General features: G+C 35.1%; 2 protein-coding genes and 1 long non-coding RNA gene across 17 annotated transcripts in view; 1 reads left to right on the top strand and 2 right to left on the bottom strand.

The window, feature by feature from the left end:
• Nucleotides 1-11,641, bottom strand: part of LOC106875392 (uncharacterized) — a 57,987-nt gene extending 46,346 nt beyond the window's left edge. The window contains exon 1 of one of the 5 annotated variants that reach the window (XM_089337793.1): nt 11,510-11,641. The gene's annotated coding sequence lies outside the window, so the exon portion shown is untranslated. Of the gene's footprint in view, nt 1-5,659; nt 6,726-11,509 lie in introns of those variants that run through there. The other 4 variants (XM_089337798.1, XM_089337795.1, XM_089337797.1 and 1 more) reach the window with 4 other exon arrangements.
• LOC106875411 (proline-, glutamic acid- and leucine-rich protein 1) overlaps nt 10,398-14,958 on the top strand; it is a 29,732-nt gene continuing 25,171 nt past the window's right edge. For 4 of the 11 annotated variants that reach the window (XR_016237457.1, XM_014923530.3, XM_089337799.1 and 1 more), the window contains exon 1: nt 13,299-13,457. Coding sequence is in view for 5 of the 11 variants with exons in the window: in XM_014923530.3 (XP_014779016.1) it covers nt 13,326-13,457 (132 nt within the window). In the remaining 6 variants the exon portion in view is untranslated. Of the gene's footprint in view, nt 10,551-12,198; nt 12,860-13,298; nt 13,458-14,958 lie in introns of those variants that run through there. The other 7 variants (XM_089337803.1, XM_014923529.3, XM_089337800.1 and 4 more) reach the window with 7 other exon arrangements.
• On the bottom strand, nt 11,673-12,972 carry LOC149131875 (uncharacterized). Its single transcript, XR_016237458.1, has 2 exons — nt 12,835-12,972; nt 11,673-11,901 (listed from the first exon to the last, which is right to left on the bottom strand). It is a non-coding gene; the product is annotated as an uncharacterized LOC149131875 (long non-coding RNA).

Here is a 14,958-nt window from a genome sequence, read left to right as displayed (position 1 = left end):
ATTAGACTATAGCTTTATTAATATGGACTCACCTCCTAAATTGTAAGAGTTGATTAAATCAGCCCCAGTGCTTATTTTATTATTTTCATCTTTGTCAAAATCATGCCAGCCGTCCAACCTCTGCTTGCATGAAAAATAGACATTAAATGATGATGTTGATGAAGATGATGATGATGATGATGATGATCTTTAGGCTGTTGCTTAAATTTTTGACTAAACAAAGATATAAAACAAACCAACACTAAACACCTTCTACAAGTTCCATTCTTTTTGAATTTGTGACATATGAAAGCTGTATCAGCTACACTTGCCCACTACATATGAGTCTTCTTATATCCAGTTCTCCTCTCAACTTGCTCGTATTCCATCATTCATGCACACTAACGTTGCACATCCAGTTTTGCATCATTTCTTTTCAGTCTTTGCAAATTCCATGCATTCACTCATTACTGTTTAGCATTGTACACAAACTTCACACAAACTACCATTCATTCTGAGTAAAAACACACTTTGTTGCCAGCAAAGGAACAAACTTGCTGAATTTGTTTTCCAATCTGCTTTTACTATGGCTACTATGCCTTCAGAACATCCAAACATCACTGCTAATTTGATCACTGAAATCACAAAAGCTATCAATTACTTCTGGTGAGCCTCCTGAGCATTTGAGAAAATCTCTTTCTCATCAGGTCTTAATCTTTATTGTTCTTGTGCAACTACTGCATATGAAAAATGTTTCTCTGGGCCTGCTTGCAACCCCACTTCTCTTCTAGTGCATCCATAATTTAAAGCGGGTACACACTATAGAATTCCTACCAACTCCTTTCCTGCATGTCGACAATTTCCTTGATGGTAGCAAGGCCTTGTCTTCTTTCCTGCTTTAGTCTTTGCTAAATTCACTTAAAGACCTCATGATTCTACATTTTGCCTCCACATCTGTCATTTCTTCTAAATCTGGTATGGATTCAGTTATAAAAATTAGGTGATCAACATATAGGAATTTCAACAGACAGTTGTTTTCGGACTTCACTGTTGTAGCTTGGAACAGAAGTGAGCTGAGAACTGAATTCTGATGGACTTTTACCTGAATGTTAAATTCATCCCTGAACTCATTGGTGACTATCACCTTCCTGGTTACACCTCTGCACGTGTCTTATATGGATGGCTCTTATAATTCATCTTGCATCCTCAATGACCACCAGATTGCAGACTGTGAAGCCGAACCAAAGTCCTTTTCTCTATCAACAAAGGCCAAGTATAGGCGCTTACTCTTGGCTAAATGCTTCACCTGCATTTGGCTCACAAGGAACATGGCATCAGTGATACTTCTTCCTGGCACAAAACTAAACTGCATCCCCTCTAGGCTAATTCTCTTCCTTGTCTAGCCTCTAAATTTACCACTCAAGATAGTACAATCCCTAAATCTATCAAACAGTTTACAAATCCAAACTTATTTACACTACTCTTTGATTTTTGAGGCCAACACGAAATTTTCTATGCATTTTGCATGCTTTTCATGATAGATCTGCTTCATGGGGGAATGACCTAGGGTTAAACAACAACAACATTCAAATTATGAAGATTTCTGTGTAAGGACAATAATGGTAATAAGTATGACATACATAAAAATTTTAGAAAAAGGTATAATTCCAATATTGTATTCCTTCACCAGAACTAACAGAAACAGAAGCAAAATACCCTCTTTGTCAATCCCCACCCCCACCCAGCCACTCACCCACCAAAAGCAAAACTAAAATTTAAAGAGTAGTATTTCAGAAATTTTTTTTATTCAACCCTCCCATAATGCAAAAATTTCAGTTCAGAAATAAAAATTAAAAAAAGAAAATTCCCCCAAAATATATATATATATTAAAAAAGGGAGTTTTAGTTATAATATTTCATGACATTCAAATTTGAGAAGTTTCAATTTCCTGGTATTAAATCAACTGTAAACCTCCCTCATTTGACTCCTAATTGCTACAGGTTTCTTCCTTTCTGCCCTAGGCTCTTACCCCACTTCACACATCCTGTCATATCCTCCATTATTACCTCAAGTTAAAAGGTTCTTCATGTGAACAAAATGTAACAGAATTTAGTAAATAAAACCTTGGCCAGGAGGTTACTGGAAATGAGCAAATATGAACAGAATATATATGCCTGTGTGTCTGTGTTTTTACACACACATAGGTACACTTTACCCAGTATGTATGTGTGTGTGTGTGTGTATCTACATCTATCTATCTATCTATCTATATATATATATATCAACATGCTTATCATGCTAAATATATATACATTGTTGAAAAGCATGATGTGATTTTTGTCTGAGAGAAAATCTCTTCACAGACATGTGCTAAAAAACACAATAGATATTGGAGTGACAGCACAGCAGTGATTCTCACAAATGCCTTTCACACTTGTCAATGCTGTGCACCTGTTGGTCACTTGCCATGATGAAATGCTTTTTGCTGGTCATCCTGGTTCTTTGTCATTTCCTTAATGAGGTTCAAAGTTCTGAGATCAATCTTCACCATTTTGTCCATGTCTTTCTGGGTCTTCCTCTTCCACAAGCTCCATCCACATTAAATGAGCACTACTTCTTTATACAGCAATCCTCATCATTATGCAGCATCACATGTCCATGCCAGCACAGCCTTTTTTCTTGCACACTACATCTGATCCCTTTTATGCACAGTTTTATTCTCAACACATTTGTACATTGTTGTTCAAACATGCTTTCATTGCACCTCCAGTGGAGCATGCTAGCTTCAGTTCTTTCTAGTCTTCTCAAATCCTCTGCATTCAAGGTCCATGTCTCAATCACATGTAGGATTACAGTTCTAACACAAACATCATACAATCTGCTTTTCACTCTAGAGGAAAAGACCTTTGTTGCCAGCCGTGAGAGAAGGTCCCTGAGCTTATACTAAACTGTCCTCCCCTGGCTGCTAACTACCCAAGCATACTTCACTAGTTTTACCTTCGTATTGCTTAACCTCTTCACTACCTAGAACCATTCGACTTGATATCCATCCTTCATTCTTAACACTGTCCTCTCAAGCCTCATTTTACTTGATCACCCTCCTCAGTCATCAAATTATCTCTCTTTCTCCACCAACGTACATCTTCCACTTTCTTTGTCCATGTACTACACTTGCCTCTCCCCCATGTTCTTGCTCATGGTTGACTCCAAGGCGCTTCCATTCTAGTCCTTGCTTCCACACCTGAAACTTCTCTAGTTCTGATAGTGACTCCGCAGTTAGTGCAAGGTCATCAGCATAGAGGAGCTCTCTGACTGGCCATAACTATAAACTTTATATATGTGTGTGTATAATAGTTGCCATAACTACAAATATATACCCTACTCACTTTGTTGTCTCATAACTTCCAGAAAAATGGACACTTTTTAACAAAACTTTCAACAAATACCGTTTAGGTGCTGTAGATTCAGAGTATGCAGAGATTTGTTGGAAAGAATTTTTCCAAGGCGGTGGGGAGAAGAGTTTCTCAAAATTCACACGACCCGACTTTTTTCCTTCATAACTTTCAGGAAAATGGGTATCTTTTAATGAAATTTAACAGAAATACATTCAAACAGCATGGATTAGGATTATAAAGAAATTTTGGTGGAAATTTTTTTCCTAGGCATTGGAGAGTTTTGGAAAATCGGAATTTCAGATCAGGGAACCCACATAAGTTGGAATTTCTCCATTTTGATGGGGTTTTCTCCAATTTATTTTCCACCACAGCGTTTGAAATGATGGTGGGCATCTTTTAATGAAAAATAAAGTTTTGAAAATTTTTTTTCACACACCCTCCCTCACCACCACCTCACTCCAGATCGATTTTGACCAATTTTTTTGCACTTTAAAACCATGGGAGAAGCTTTTTTAGTAAAAACAAAAAAAGTTCATATTTTCAAAGGGAAAAGTGTGTGATTTTAGGGAGATTTGGCTGTTGTTTCTAGCACCTTCCAAAACTACCCTCCTCACCTCTTTCTCACTCTCACATGTATTGATGCTCTTTAGTACTTTCCCCCATAAACACAATTATGCTATAAAAAGAGAAAAAAATTGAAATTCTATGATTTTTCTCAGCCCATTTCCTGCTCACCATTGTTTTTGTTTATAATTTTAAAATATTGGAGAGCCTAAGAAGGTCATAGCTGGGATTTATCCACAGTGGTTTTAAAAAAAAGGTACATAAAAGATAATTTATTTAGACCTCTGGAGATATGCTGTGACTGCGAAGACCCAGCAAATAAAGTGAATTCACTACACCAGTTTTGCATAATCAGCCCCAGCCCATTGAAAAGTACCTTGGATCGTAGGACAACCTGCTGTGCTTGAGGAGACCTATTGAGTCAAGTACATCAATATCAAAATGAAAATCAAATGGAAATTGTAGTTGTGATACCCGTGCCAGTGGCATGTAAAAAGCACCAACCAATCGTGGCTGTTGCCAGCCTCCTCTGGCCCCTGTGCCAGTGGCACGTAAAAAGCACCCACTACACTCATGGAGTGGTTGGCGTTAGGAAGGGCATCCAGCTGTAGAAACGCTGCCAGATCAGACTGGAGCCTGGTGAAGCCTCCTGGCTTCCCAGACGCCAGTCGAACTATCCAACCCATGCTAGCATGGAAAACGGACGTTAAACGGTGATGATGATGACTTTTCTGTTAGAAAATGTTTTTTCTTATATGCACAAAGACACACACAACTTCACTTGGTTGGGGTGCAGGTAAAAATTTAAATTACCATGTTTTTTTTTTGTTGCTTGTATCCCAGCAATGGACCATGCATGTGTTACTCCCACATCAACATTCCAGAAAATGTGCTTATGGGGAGAAAAATACTGAAAAGCATCCATACATGTCAGAGTGAGAAACAAGGAGGGTGGTCTTGGTATGTGCTAGAAACAACAGCCAAATCTCCCCTTTAATCGCACACTTTTTCATCTGAAAATATTTACAAAATTTTTTTCTTACCAAAAAAAAAAAATTGGTCAAAATCGGTGGTGGGGATGGAGAAAAAAAATATCATAACTTTTCCGAACATTTTTTTTTTTTTAGAAAAAGGTGCCTACCATCATTTCGAAAGCTGTGGTGAAAATAGAAATTTAAAAAATTCATCAAAACGTAGAAATTCTAACTTATGTAAGCTCCCTGATCCGAAGCTCTCTCCCCACCCCTTGGAAAAAACTTTCCAAAAATTTTCTTTATAATCGTAATCCATGCCGTTTGAAAGGTATTTGTATAAAATTTCGGTAAAAAGTATCATTTTTCTGGAAGTTATGAGACCACAAATTCGGTGGGGTACGCATCTGTAGTTATGCTTAATAAGCTATATGTCACAAACATTTTAACTAACTTAATGTGTGTGTGTGTTAGTTCAAATTTACAGAAAATAAAAGAAGACAGGTGAGGGGACAAGCAGGTGTATTAGTTTGACGTTCGGAAAGAATGGAAAAGCCTTTGATATTTCGCACCTACGCTATTCGACAGAAAGGATTGAGAGGGGGAAAGAAAAAGAGAGAGAAAGAAACAAGAAAAACGGAGAGAGAAAAAAATATGTAGGGATTAACGGTTCATCATGACGAAATATATATACTTTCATTCATTCTTCCACTCTGTTCACTTCATAATAAATAAAGTCGTTTACATACCCTTGAGGCGATGGAAAAGCTCTTAGAAAACAAGCTATTGCGTCAGTTATATACTAACACTTCTTTATTTTTTCCAGGAAATCAAGAAATTACGCACGCAATCTATGTTGAATACCATTGTTTACAGTTTTTTTCCACGTGTGTGTGTGTGTGTGTGTGTGTGTCTGTGTGGTGTTTGTCCTCCACCACTGCTTGACTAAGGGCGTGCCAGAAATAAGTGCTGAAACGCTCACTCAGCTAGGGCTTCAATCACACGAACCGAGAATTCCTTAGACTGACAGGTCAGTTTCGGTTATCGCCGTAACAATCTTATGGTTGATTCTGAGCTACCTTGCCTATCAGAGTATATGCACTCACCACAAAAATCTATATACGCATACCTCCACGCCGGCTTTTTTTCTTTATAACTTCATAAAAATGAGCATCTTATAATGAAAATGTTCCACATGTACCTTTCAGATCGTGTAGTGTTGTTTTTGTTTAGTTAAGAACTCGCATGTATATGATATATATGGGCGGATGTCGGGTGTTAGCACCTCCACCTCCATTTTTTTTCAAAAATTTCTTCGGATTTCTATTTTCGATATCGAAGATTACGATTTTGCCGAAAAAAAAAACACGTTTTCTAAATTCTAGTTTCCCCGTCCCCATCACATTTTTTTCTTTTTTTCAAACTTTCTGTTTTTAATCCACATGGTAAAATACGAATTACGAATGTAGAATTTCCTTTTTATAATTTCAAATTTTCTTAGAAAACATTCTACGTTTCAAAAAGTACAAAACTCCGGATGTTTAACGTTCGTTTGCGAATACATAGATTTTTTCTGAAACAGCAGATGAAAAAATATCAAGAAATGATTTTTTAAAAATGACAGGGTGGTTATGGCCAGCACACCTTGACCGTAGGTCGGCGGAGTTTCGGATCAGGATACCCATATAAGTTGGATTTTCTTCGTTTTGACAGGAATTTCTCCAGTTTTTTTTTTTCATCACGTCCTTGGAAATAAAAAGTTTGGAAATTTTGTGATTTTTTTCACCAGTATACGTTATATGTTTTTTTTTACCTGTCGTTTGTTTGTTTACATATTTTACATTTATTTATTTATGAAACGCAAGCACCCCGACAGTAAGTTTTATATATCCGCGCGACTCTTATTTCTTGCCTTCATTCTTTCTCCTTTTCTCTATCTCACCCTCTTATATATATATATATATATATATATATATATATATATATATATATATATGTATATATATCAATTTAAATAAGAGCTAAAAGATGATCCATTGTAAAAACTTTATTATGACCTATGCTCATTTCGATGCAATATCCAGACTAACTCATGCATAATATAAAATATGGAATATTGTATCTCTTCAGGGTCAGATTTGATTAATTCATAGCAGACAGTAAAAAACAGACAACATTCATAGTTGTCCTCAGATTACATGTGTATAAACAAGTTGAAAAGACATGAAACATATTGACACTGTATAGCATATCGGTCTTGAAACCGTTAGAAAGCGGAGTAAGTGAGAAGTGTTGTTAAGTTAGGATATTAGCCTATGAAGTTAAGTAGCGAACGAGTAAGGGACGCTGTCATTTTCATAAAAGAAACCGTTGGACTTATGAAAGTAAATAAAACAAAGAAAGAAGAAAATAAACTGCTAGATATTATTTGACCATTAACTTGTGAAAATATTTTTTTTTAATATTTTTAATATATATATATATATATATACATATATATATATATATATATATATATATATATATATATATATATATATATATATATATATATATATATATATATATATATATATATATATATATATATATATAAATTTAATGAATGGAGTAAAACGCATATGTTAACTGCATACTTTTATTTCCAACATATGTTTCGAAGATTACAAAATATACCTTCCTTTTAACATCACCGATTCCTATGGAAGGTATATTTTGTAATCTTCGAAACATATGTTGGAAATAAAAGTATGCAGTTAACATATGCGTTTTACTCCATTCATTAAATTTATATATACTCAATTACCCAAAATAACAAGGAGTTTCTACCTCATAAACAGGAGTTACACCACAGTCATTTTGTGATCTTTGCTACCCTGGTATCTATTAACCAATTTATTTTGTCCGAGTTATTTATTAATTAGGAGAAAATAAATACATATAACATATATATATACATATATATATGACATATATATATATATATATACATATATATATGACATATATATATATATATATATATATATATATATATATATATATATATATATATACATATATATATATATGCATACATATATATATACATATATATATATACATATATATATGACATATATATATATATATATATATATATATACATATATATATGACATATATATATATATATATATATATATATATATATATATATATATATATATATATATATACATATATATACATACATATACATATATATATATATATATATATATATATATATATATATATATATATATATATATATAGGTAAATGATAGGGTTGCCTCAATCCTTCAGGGGTAGTCTGAAGCATCCGAGCAACCAGGAGATGTTTAAATCCGGAGGCACTCCTGGGGATCACCTGTACGGGTACCGTCTTGGATAGAGGGCATTCAGAAGCAGGTAATTTATTGTTTAAACCGTAGTTTATAATTATATTTATGTGGAGAATGGAGCAACAGATACGAGGAGAAGCAGTTCTGTTGGGCTAGTTAGCCGTTGTTTTATTGTGTGGAGGTTATGTAATGAGTCCACGAACTCTCAACATACTCCTCAACATTCTGATGAGATCTGCCAAACCATTGGCTAGATTGAAACGTACGTAAATGACTATTACATAACATTCACAATGACTCACTACATAACCTCAACATCCACACAATAAAACAACGGCTAAATAGCCCAACAGAACTGCTTCTTCTCGTATTTGTTGCTCCATTCTCCACATATATATATATATATATATATATATATATATATATATATATATATATATATATATATATATATATATACGGCGCCGAGTTTACAATACTGTAAATAATAATAATGGTATTTTTATATAAGCTTACAGCGCATGGCGATCACCGTGCAATGACTAAGGAAATTTGTCTAATAAAGGAGCGAAGGCTTTCCTATCCGCGTGGGAGTCGAACCCACACCCCACATACATACACACACACACATACATACATACATACATACATACATACATACATACATATGGTTGGGGTACAATGAGTTTTTACTGCACGTTTGGCTTTGAAGCAGAATATATTTCTTTACAAATGTTTACTATCTTACAAAAGCAATATTAGCTAAGCAAATGGCCTTCTCTAGATGCAATAATACCACTATGACATAATTTGGTCACTATTTCAGAAACCTATCACCCTTCTCTTTGAGCATATAAAAGACAAATTTCGCTAGAGCAAAATGACTAGATAAGGTAAATTTGCCACTTCAATTCTCCAGAAAACAGACTCATAAACATCAATATCCATCCCTAGAAAGATGAGAAATGCAAAAATAAATTTTAATATCTATGTCAAATGAAAGAGGCTCGGGGGAAAATGACACATGATATGAAATTAACGAAACTTGACAAAGTAAAAAAGAAAATCGACATAAAATATTTTCTATAGCTTCTCAATCTGCTGGACCGTGCTCTTAGTAATATATTTACACACCGTGCAGTTAAAGGGAAAGAAATTATTAAAATTCGTCATTATTCATTTTATCCCATTTTAGACAATATTTTTTAAAACTTGAAAGTTACGAAATTAAACATCAGTATGGGAAATAATTGAGTTGGAATCCAACAGAGAAAAAGAATATTGATTGTTGAACACCAAAATTTATCCGGGTAATTTTATTAGCAACTTCAATTACAATCGGGTCAAAAGTTGAGAGAAATTTTCTTGAAAAAAAAGTACCTGTCACCAAACTATGTTTCGAACTCTCTTAACTTCAACAACAACTATGCTAACTAATTCTTACCCCCTAAAGATTATGCAATAGTACAAAATAATTATGTAATGTTTGCAATGCAATGATTTCAAACAGGTAGGAAGAAAATAACGAGAAATCGAAAGTTACTCATTTTGCCCCCCCCCCTCTCTCTCTCTCTGTATATATATATATATATATATATATATATATATATATATATATATATATATATATATATATATATGCACACACACAAAAGCACATTTTTGAATTTGGTAATAAGAACCTAAATGTCGGGGGGGGACACTTATGTATGCCCCGATATAATCAGAATCTACACCATCTGAAGCGTATTTGTAGAAAATTTCATTAAGAAATATCCTTTTTTCTGGAAGTTATGAGGAAACATAAGTCTTGGATTTTTCTGATTTGGCGGGCGCTACTTGTTTTCTTAACGCCAAATCAGAAAGATCCTAAGTCTTGTGTATGTATGCCCCTAGGTTACTTAGGTACTACTAAAGCAGCGTGGTCCCGAACTCGCAGTCGTGCAGTTGCGCGTCCGCGCTAGCTGGTCGTGAGTGGTCGATCCTACAAAAAGTGCGCGCACGCGTGTGCAAATGAATACGTATTTAGGGTTAGGGTTAGGGATAGGGTTAGGGATAGGGTTAGGGTTAGGGATAGGGTTAGGGTAGGGTTAGGGTTAGGGTTAGGGTTAGGATTAGGATCGACCACTCACGACTAGCTAGCGCGGACGCATGACTGCGCGACTGCGCGTTCGGGGCCACGCTGCTTTAGTAGTACCGGTTACTTACATGTTGGGAAATAAGGGTTCCATAACCCTTGAACTAATTAACTGTTTTGTAAGTTTTATTTTCTCGAGTGAGTACGGTAGTGTCTTTTTTTAGCTCCCATCCCCTATCAATTCCACCCGTGGCATAAACAGCTGTTGGCGGAGGTTTTGAAATAGTACCATACTTCATAAGCAAGGAAAAAAAGTTTATCCCCTCCCTTTAATTATTAATCTTCCAGTATTTCACACAATGGAAATTACGATTTCGAATAAAATGTTTTCCCAAAATTTCAATTACTCGCATTTTTGTTCCTATTCGCAAACATACACACTCACATCTGTACTCATTTCTTTTCTTATGAAATATGGGACTTCGAAGGGCAGTTATTCCCAAATCTCCGCCCAGTTGTTTCGGGTATTGTTTCTGCTTCTTACTCTGCGCCTGTAGGTTTGTTGTTTTAAGTTCATGGCGGCTCTGACTGAGTAAATCTATGATGAAATACATTCTATGACCATTCTGTCTTAAATATACTTTGAAATACACAATCCAATGTACCGTTCGTTTCATAAGACGATAGGGCATGGTATGAGAGAAATTTGGCGGTTATTTCTAGCAGATCGAGTGATCACAGAGACACTATCGGTGTCGCATTCCTGCTAATATATATATAAAATTAGAAATATTACATTTTCTAAATCTCTCATATATATATATACATATATATATATATACACACACACACACATACATACATATATACAATACAGATGCATGTAGGGACCTGTTTGTGTCCATCATCGTGTTTATTTATGTTTCGCACGGCTGTGTCTATGCATTATTAGGTTGCATGAACTGTTGTTTTGTATATGTTATTGTACTTGCGTGTGTGGAGAGAGAAAGAGAAGGATGAGGGTGTATATGTCGTCATTGTGTATTTTAAATATATGTCGTGTTTGTATTTGAAAAGTTTTCATCTGAATAAATATGTCTCAGTAATTATATACTTATATTTTCTAGTTAGAAAGTTAATTTCAAACTATATCTTACCTGGAACTTTGATAACTATCTCAGAATTCTCGAATGAGTGAGTTTGGTAACATTGCCAAGAACTTGAGATACACTTTGTTTTTATTCGTACTATATATATATATATATATATATATATATATATATATATATATATATATATATATATATATATATATATATATATATATATATATATATATATATATATATATATATATATATATATATATAAAACTATGTTTCTTAATAGCAACTGCTCGACTAAACTCATGTAATTTTGGATCCGTTTACACAAACTTGCTATTTCCTTTATTAGTCACAATATTGTTTCGGTCTTTGTAAGTCCTTGAGTCGATTTGTTCGTCTAAAACCCTTCAAGGCGGTGCCCCTGCATGACCCCAGTCAAATAGCTGAAACAAGTTTTAAAGATAAAGGATTAAAAAAAAAATACCGTCGCATAATATCGTGTGATATTTGTTTTCATACAAACTGGTTCTTACACAATGTAACAACCCTTATAACCCCAAACTATACCACATTTACATAAAGCCTATAAAATGCATGAACACGTTTATTGTATTCGAGTATACATAGACACATACATACATGTGTGCGCGCGTGCGCGCAAGACACCATACAATGAATGCTTTGTGACATTTGTTCTAAAACATCGGCGCTCTGAGTTCAAATCTTTCTAAGGTGACTTCGCCTTTTCCCTCTCAGATCAGAGTCAACAGAATAGGTACTAATTCAGGGCGGTTGATGAGCGAAAATGTAAGAACATCAAACTAGATGTCTTGCGGTACGTGTTCCGATTTCGGCTTGTGTGACACACTTAATCTGTCACCTGCTTTAACACGATTACATGGGTGCCTTTTTTGCGAAATCCATTCTGTTGTAAGTATTTGGGCCTCTAGAAGCGGAGGCCTTGTAAAGGGGCACGAACGCTGTCTTCTCCAACTAAATTGAGGTGTGATTAATACGCTATCAAATAAGGTAACTGGTCAGAATGTTACTGTCGGTTTTGCACTAACTACTGCATTTAGCAACGCTGATTTCAAATTTTAGAACAAGGCCACCAATTTCGATCCCAGTATTCAACTGGTACTTATTTATTCGACCATGAACGGATAAAGGGCAAAGTCAACCGCGACAGAATTTTAACTCAGAACATAAAGAAGTACGAAATGCAGCTAACCATTTTGCTCGGCGTGCTAACGATTCTGCCAGATGCTGCCTTTTTGCGCTTAGCAATATTGGTTTCAAATTTTGACACAAGGCCAGCAATATCGGGAGAGGGATAAAGCTGATAACAACGACTCCAGTACTCAACTGTTACTTACTTTATCGACCCTGAAAGGATGGAAGGTAAAGCACCTAGGCGAAATTTGAACTCAGAACGTAGACAGACGAAAAACTGCTCAGCATTTTGTCCGGCATACTAACGATTCTGCCGGCTCGCCACCTTTTTGCATTTAGCGATATTGACAACTCTTTAGACAAGGTGGCTTCCGGCCACGGTTAACAACTTGACCAGTAATATGCCATAACTAGTAATATACTGATCGGCTACATAAAAATATAACTGCTCACTTTTTCATAAAGATTTTTTTTTCTCTCACTTAGAGACAACTAATTATTTATTTACACAGATAGATAGATAGATAGATACGCGCAAATATATATATATATATATATATATATATTCTAACTTGTCAACCGGTCTGAGATAAAAGAAAGAAAAGCAGTTCTGAAGAATTTTCGGATAGTAGTTACTCCCCTTAGTCCAGGTGGCGGTAATGTAGAAGTAGTCACTTGTGTTCTCGGTGTGAAAATGGCTGTTGGTTGCGATCAAACTGTCCTGTGTAACATAGTACAAAATCAACTTGCTCATTTAGGTGAGCCGAATATCGACAAATTTCACCTCCTGCATCTCATTGATGACTACCAGCTTTTCTCATACGAAGTAAATGCTCGTTCTTTTGTTGTTTCATTCAAAAATTGAATCGTTTATTTATAAAGACTGCCAGCATTTTAGCACGTGTATCTACGAGGCATGACTTGGTGCCTTGTTTTGTTGTCGGATAATTTCAATATGTAGATATATAAACATTTCAGAATATAACTGGAGTTATAAGTAGAGTGTTTCTTTGTTATTAACTTGGTTGGGTTTGAATTTAGTACAGACTTTTTGTCTTTATAGTAAATGAATTCATAAATCAATACAACGGACTTCTTCCCTTTTTGCTTATTGTTTACATTTAAATAATAGCTTTTCAATGTTTCCCTCCTCTGTTAAGCACTAAGTCGTTTATATATGTGTGTGTGGAACCAATGTTTTTGAAACAGCAGTGAAGAAATCTCCCTTAATCGATTGTGCTGATAATTTAGTAATTCCTGCTTCCTTCTCAAGACCCAGAAGGATGGATATAAGCTGGGCTGTGCAAGTTAAATGACGAATACGTGTTTATGATAAAGTTAGCTAAAGCAATATCTACCAGGCACTGATGTTGTGGTTATAGATGACAACAAAGTGACTTTATCGGTGAGAGGAACTTCCAACCTGTCAGCTGTTATCTCAGCCAGCTAATTGGCAATGTTAATTACTTTTTATAAATGCTCTGTATGTGATGTCAGTCCTATTGACTATTTGTAGGATGTCGCACAAATGCCTTGTAGCATTTAGTTGAGCCTCCTTAGTATTTAAGTACACTTATCATCCTTTGAGGTGGAAAGTTGACCTTAACTATATCCTTCCCTAAAATGTGACACTTTCTGCCAATGTTCTTCTCATTATTTAACCTATTGTAGACATGAGATAGCTGAATGGATGACCAACTCATATATAAGAAGTTCAAAACTGCTCCAATCATTTTATTGCATTTCTAAACAGAACATGACTTCAGTTCACCCAACCCTCATTCGTAAGAACTCATTTGGTGGACGTTGATGTACCATTATATCCCAAACAAGTTATTTGTCCTTAGTCATTCCATGTAACCAATTTCAAGCCCTGGTCCTTAAAATCCACCTTGGAGTTTTTTGGGGTTCTTTTTTTTTTTGTGTGTTAAAGATCAGTACCCTTGACCCTTTACATAGCCTCCAAAATTGGTGAGAGTGAGGGAAGAAGGTTTACTCAAGCTGCAGGCCTGACCTGAATACTGGCAACAATATGGACTCTGCTGAATCACCCAGTATGCCAGGTAATGGACGAAATATGCCACATACATTGGCCGTCATGAAATTTGAGCTCAGAATGTAAAGAGCTAGAAGAAATATCACAAGGTGTCCCATCTGACTGTAACATTTCTGTCAGTTCAACAATCTAGAATGGTACTTTAGAAAAGATTGCTCATCTCCTGATAAACCTTATTTGCTCTTACTGTTCTTTCCCTCATAATGCCACATTGTGCCTGATTCCTTTCTATAAAAGCAAACTTTTATATGTACACAATTCGTTAACTGTG

Source organism: Octopus bimaculoides, chromosome 19, assembly GCF_046866305.1.
Source record: "Octopus bimaculoides isolate indiv1 chromosome 19, ASM4686630v1, whole genome shotgun sequence".
Classification (NCBI taxonomy): Eukaryota; Metazoa; Mollusca; class Cephalopoda; order Octopoda; family Octopodidae; genus Octopus; species Octopus bimaculoides.
The sequence above is the reverse complement of the archived record's forward strand: the minus strand, read 5'-3'. Positions and strand labels throughout refer to the sequence as shown.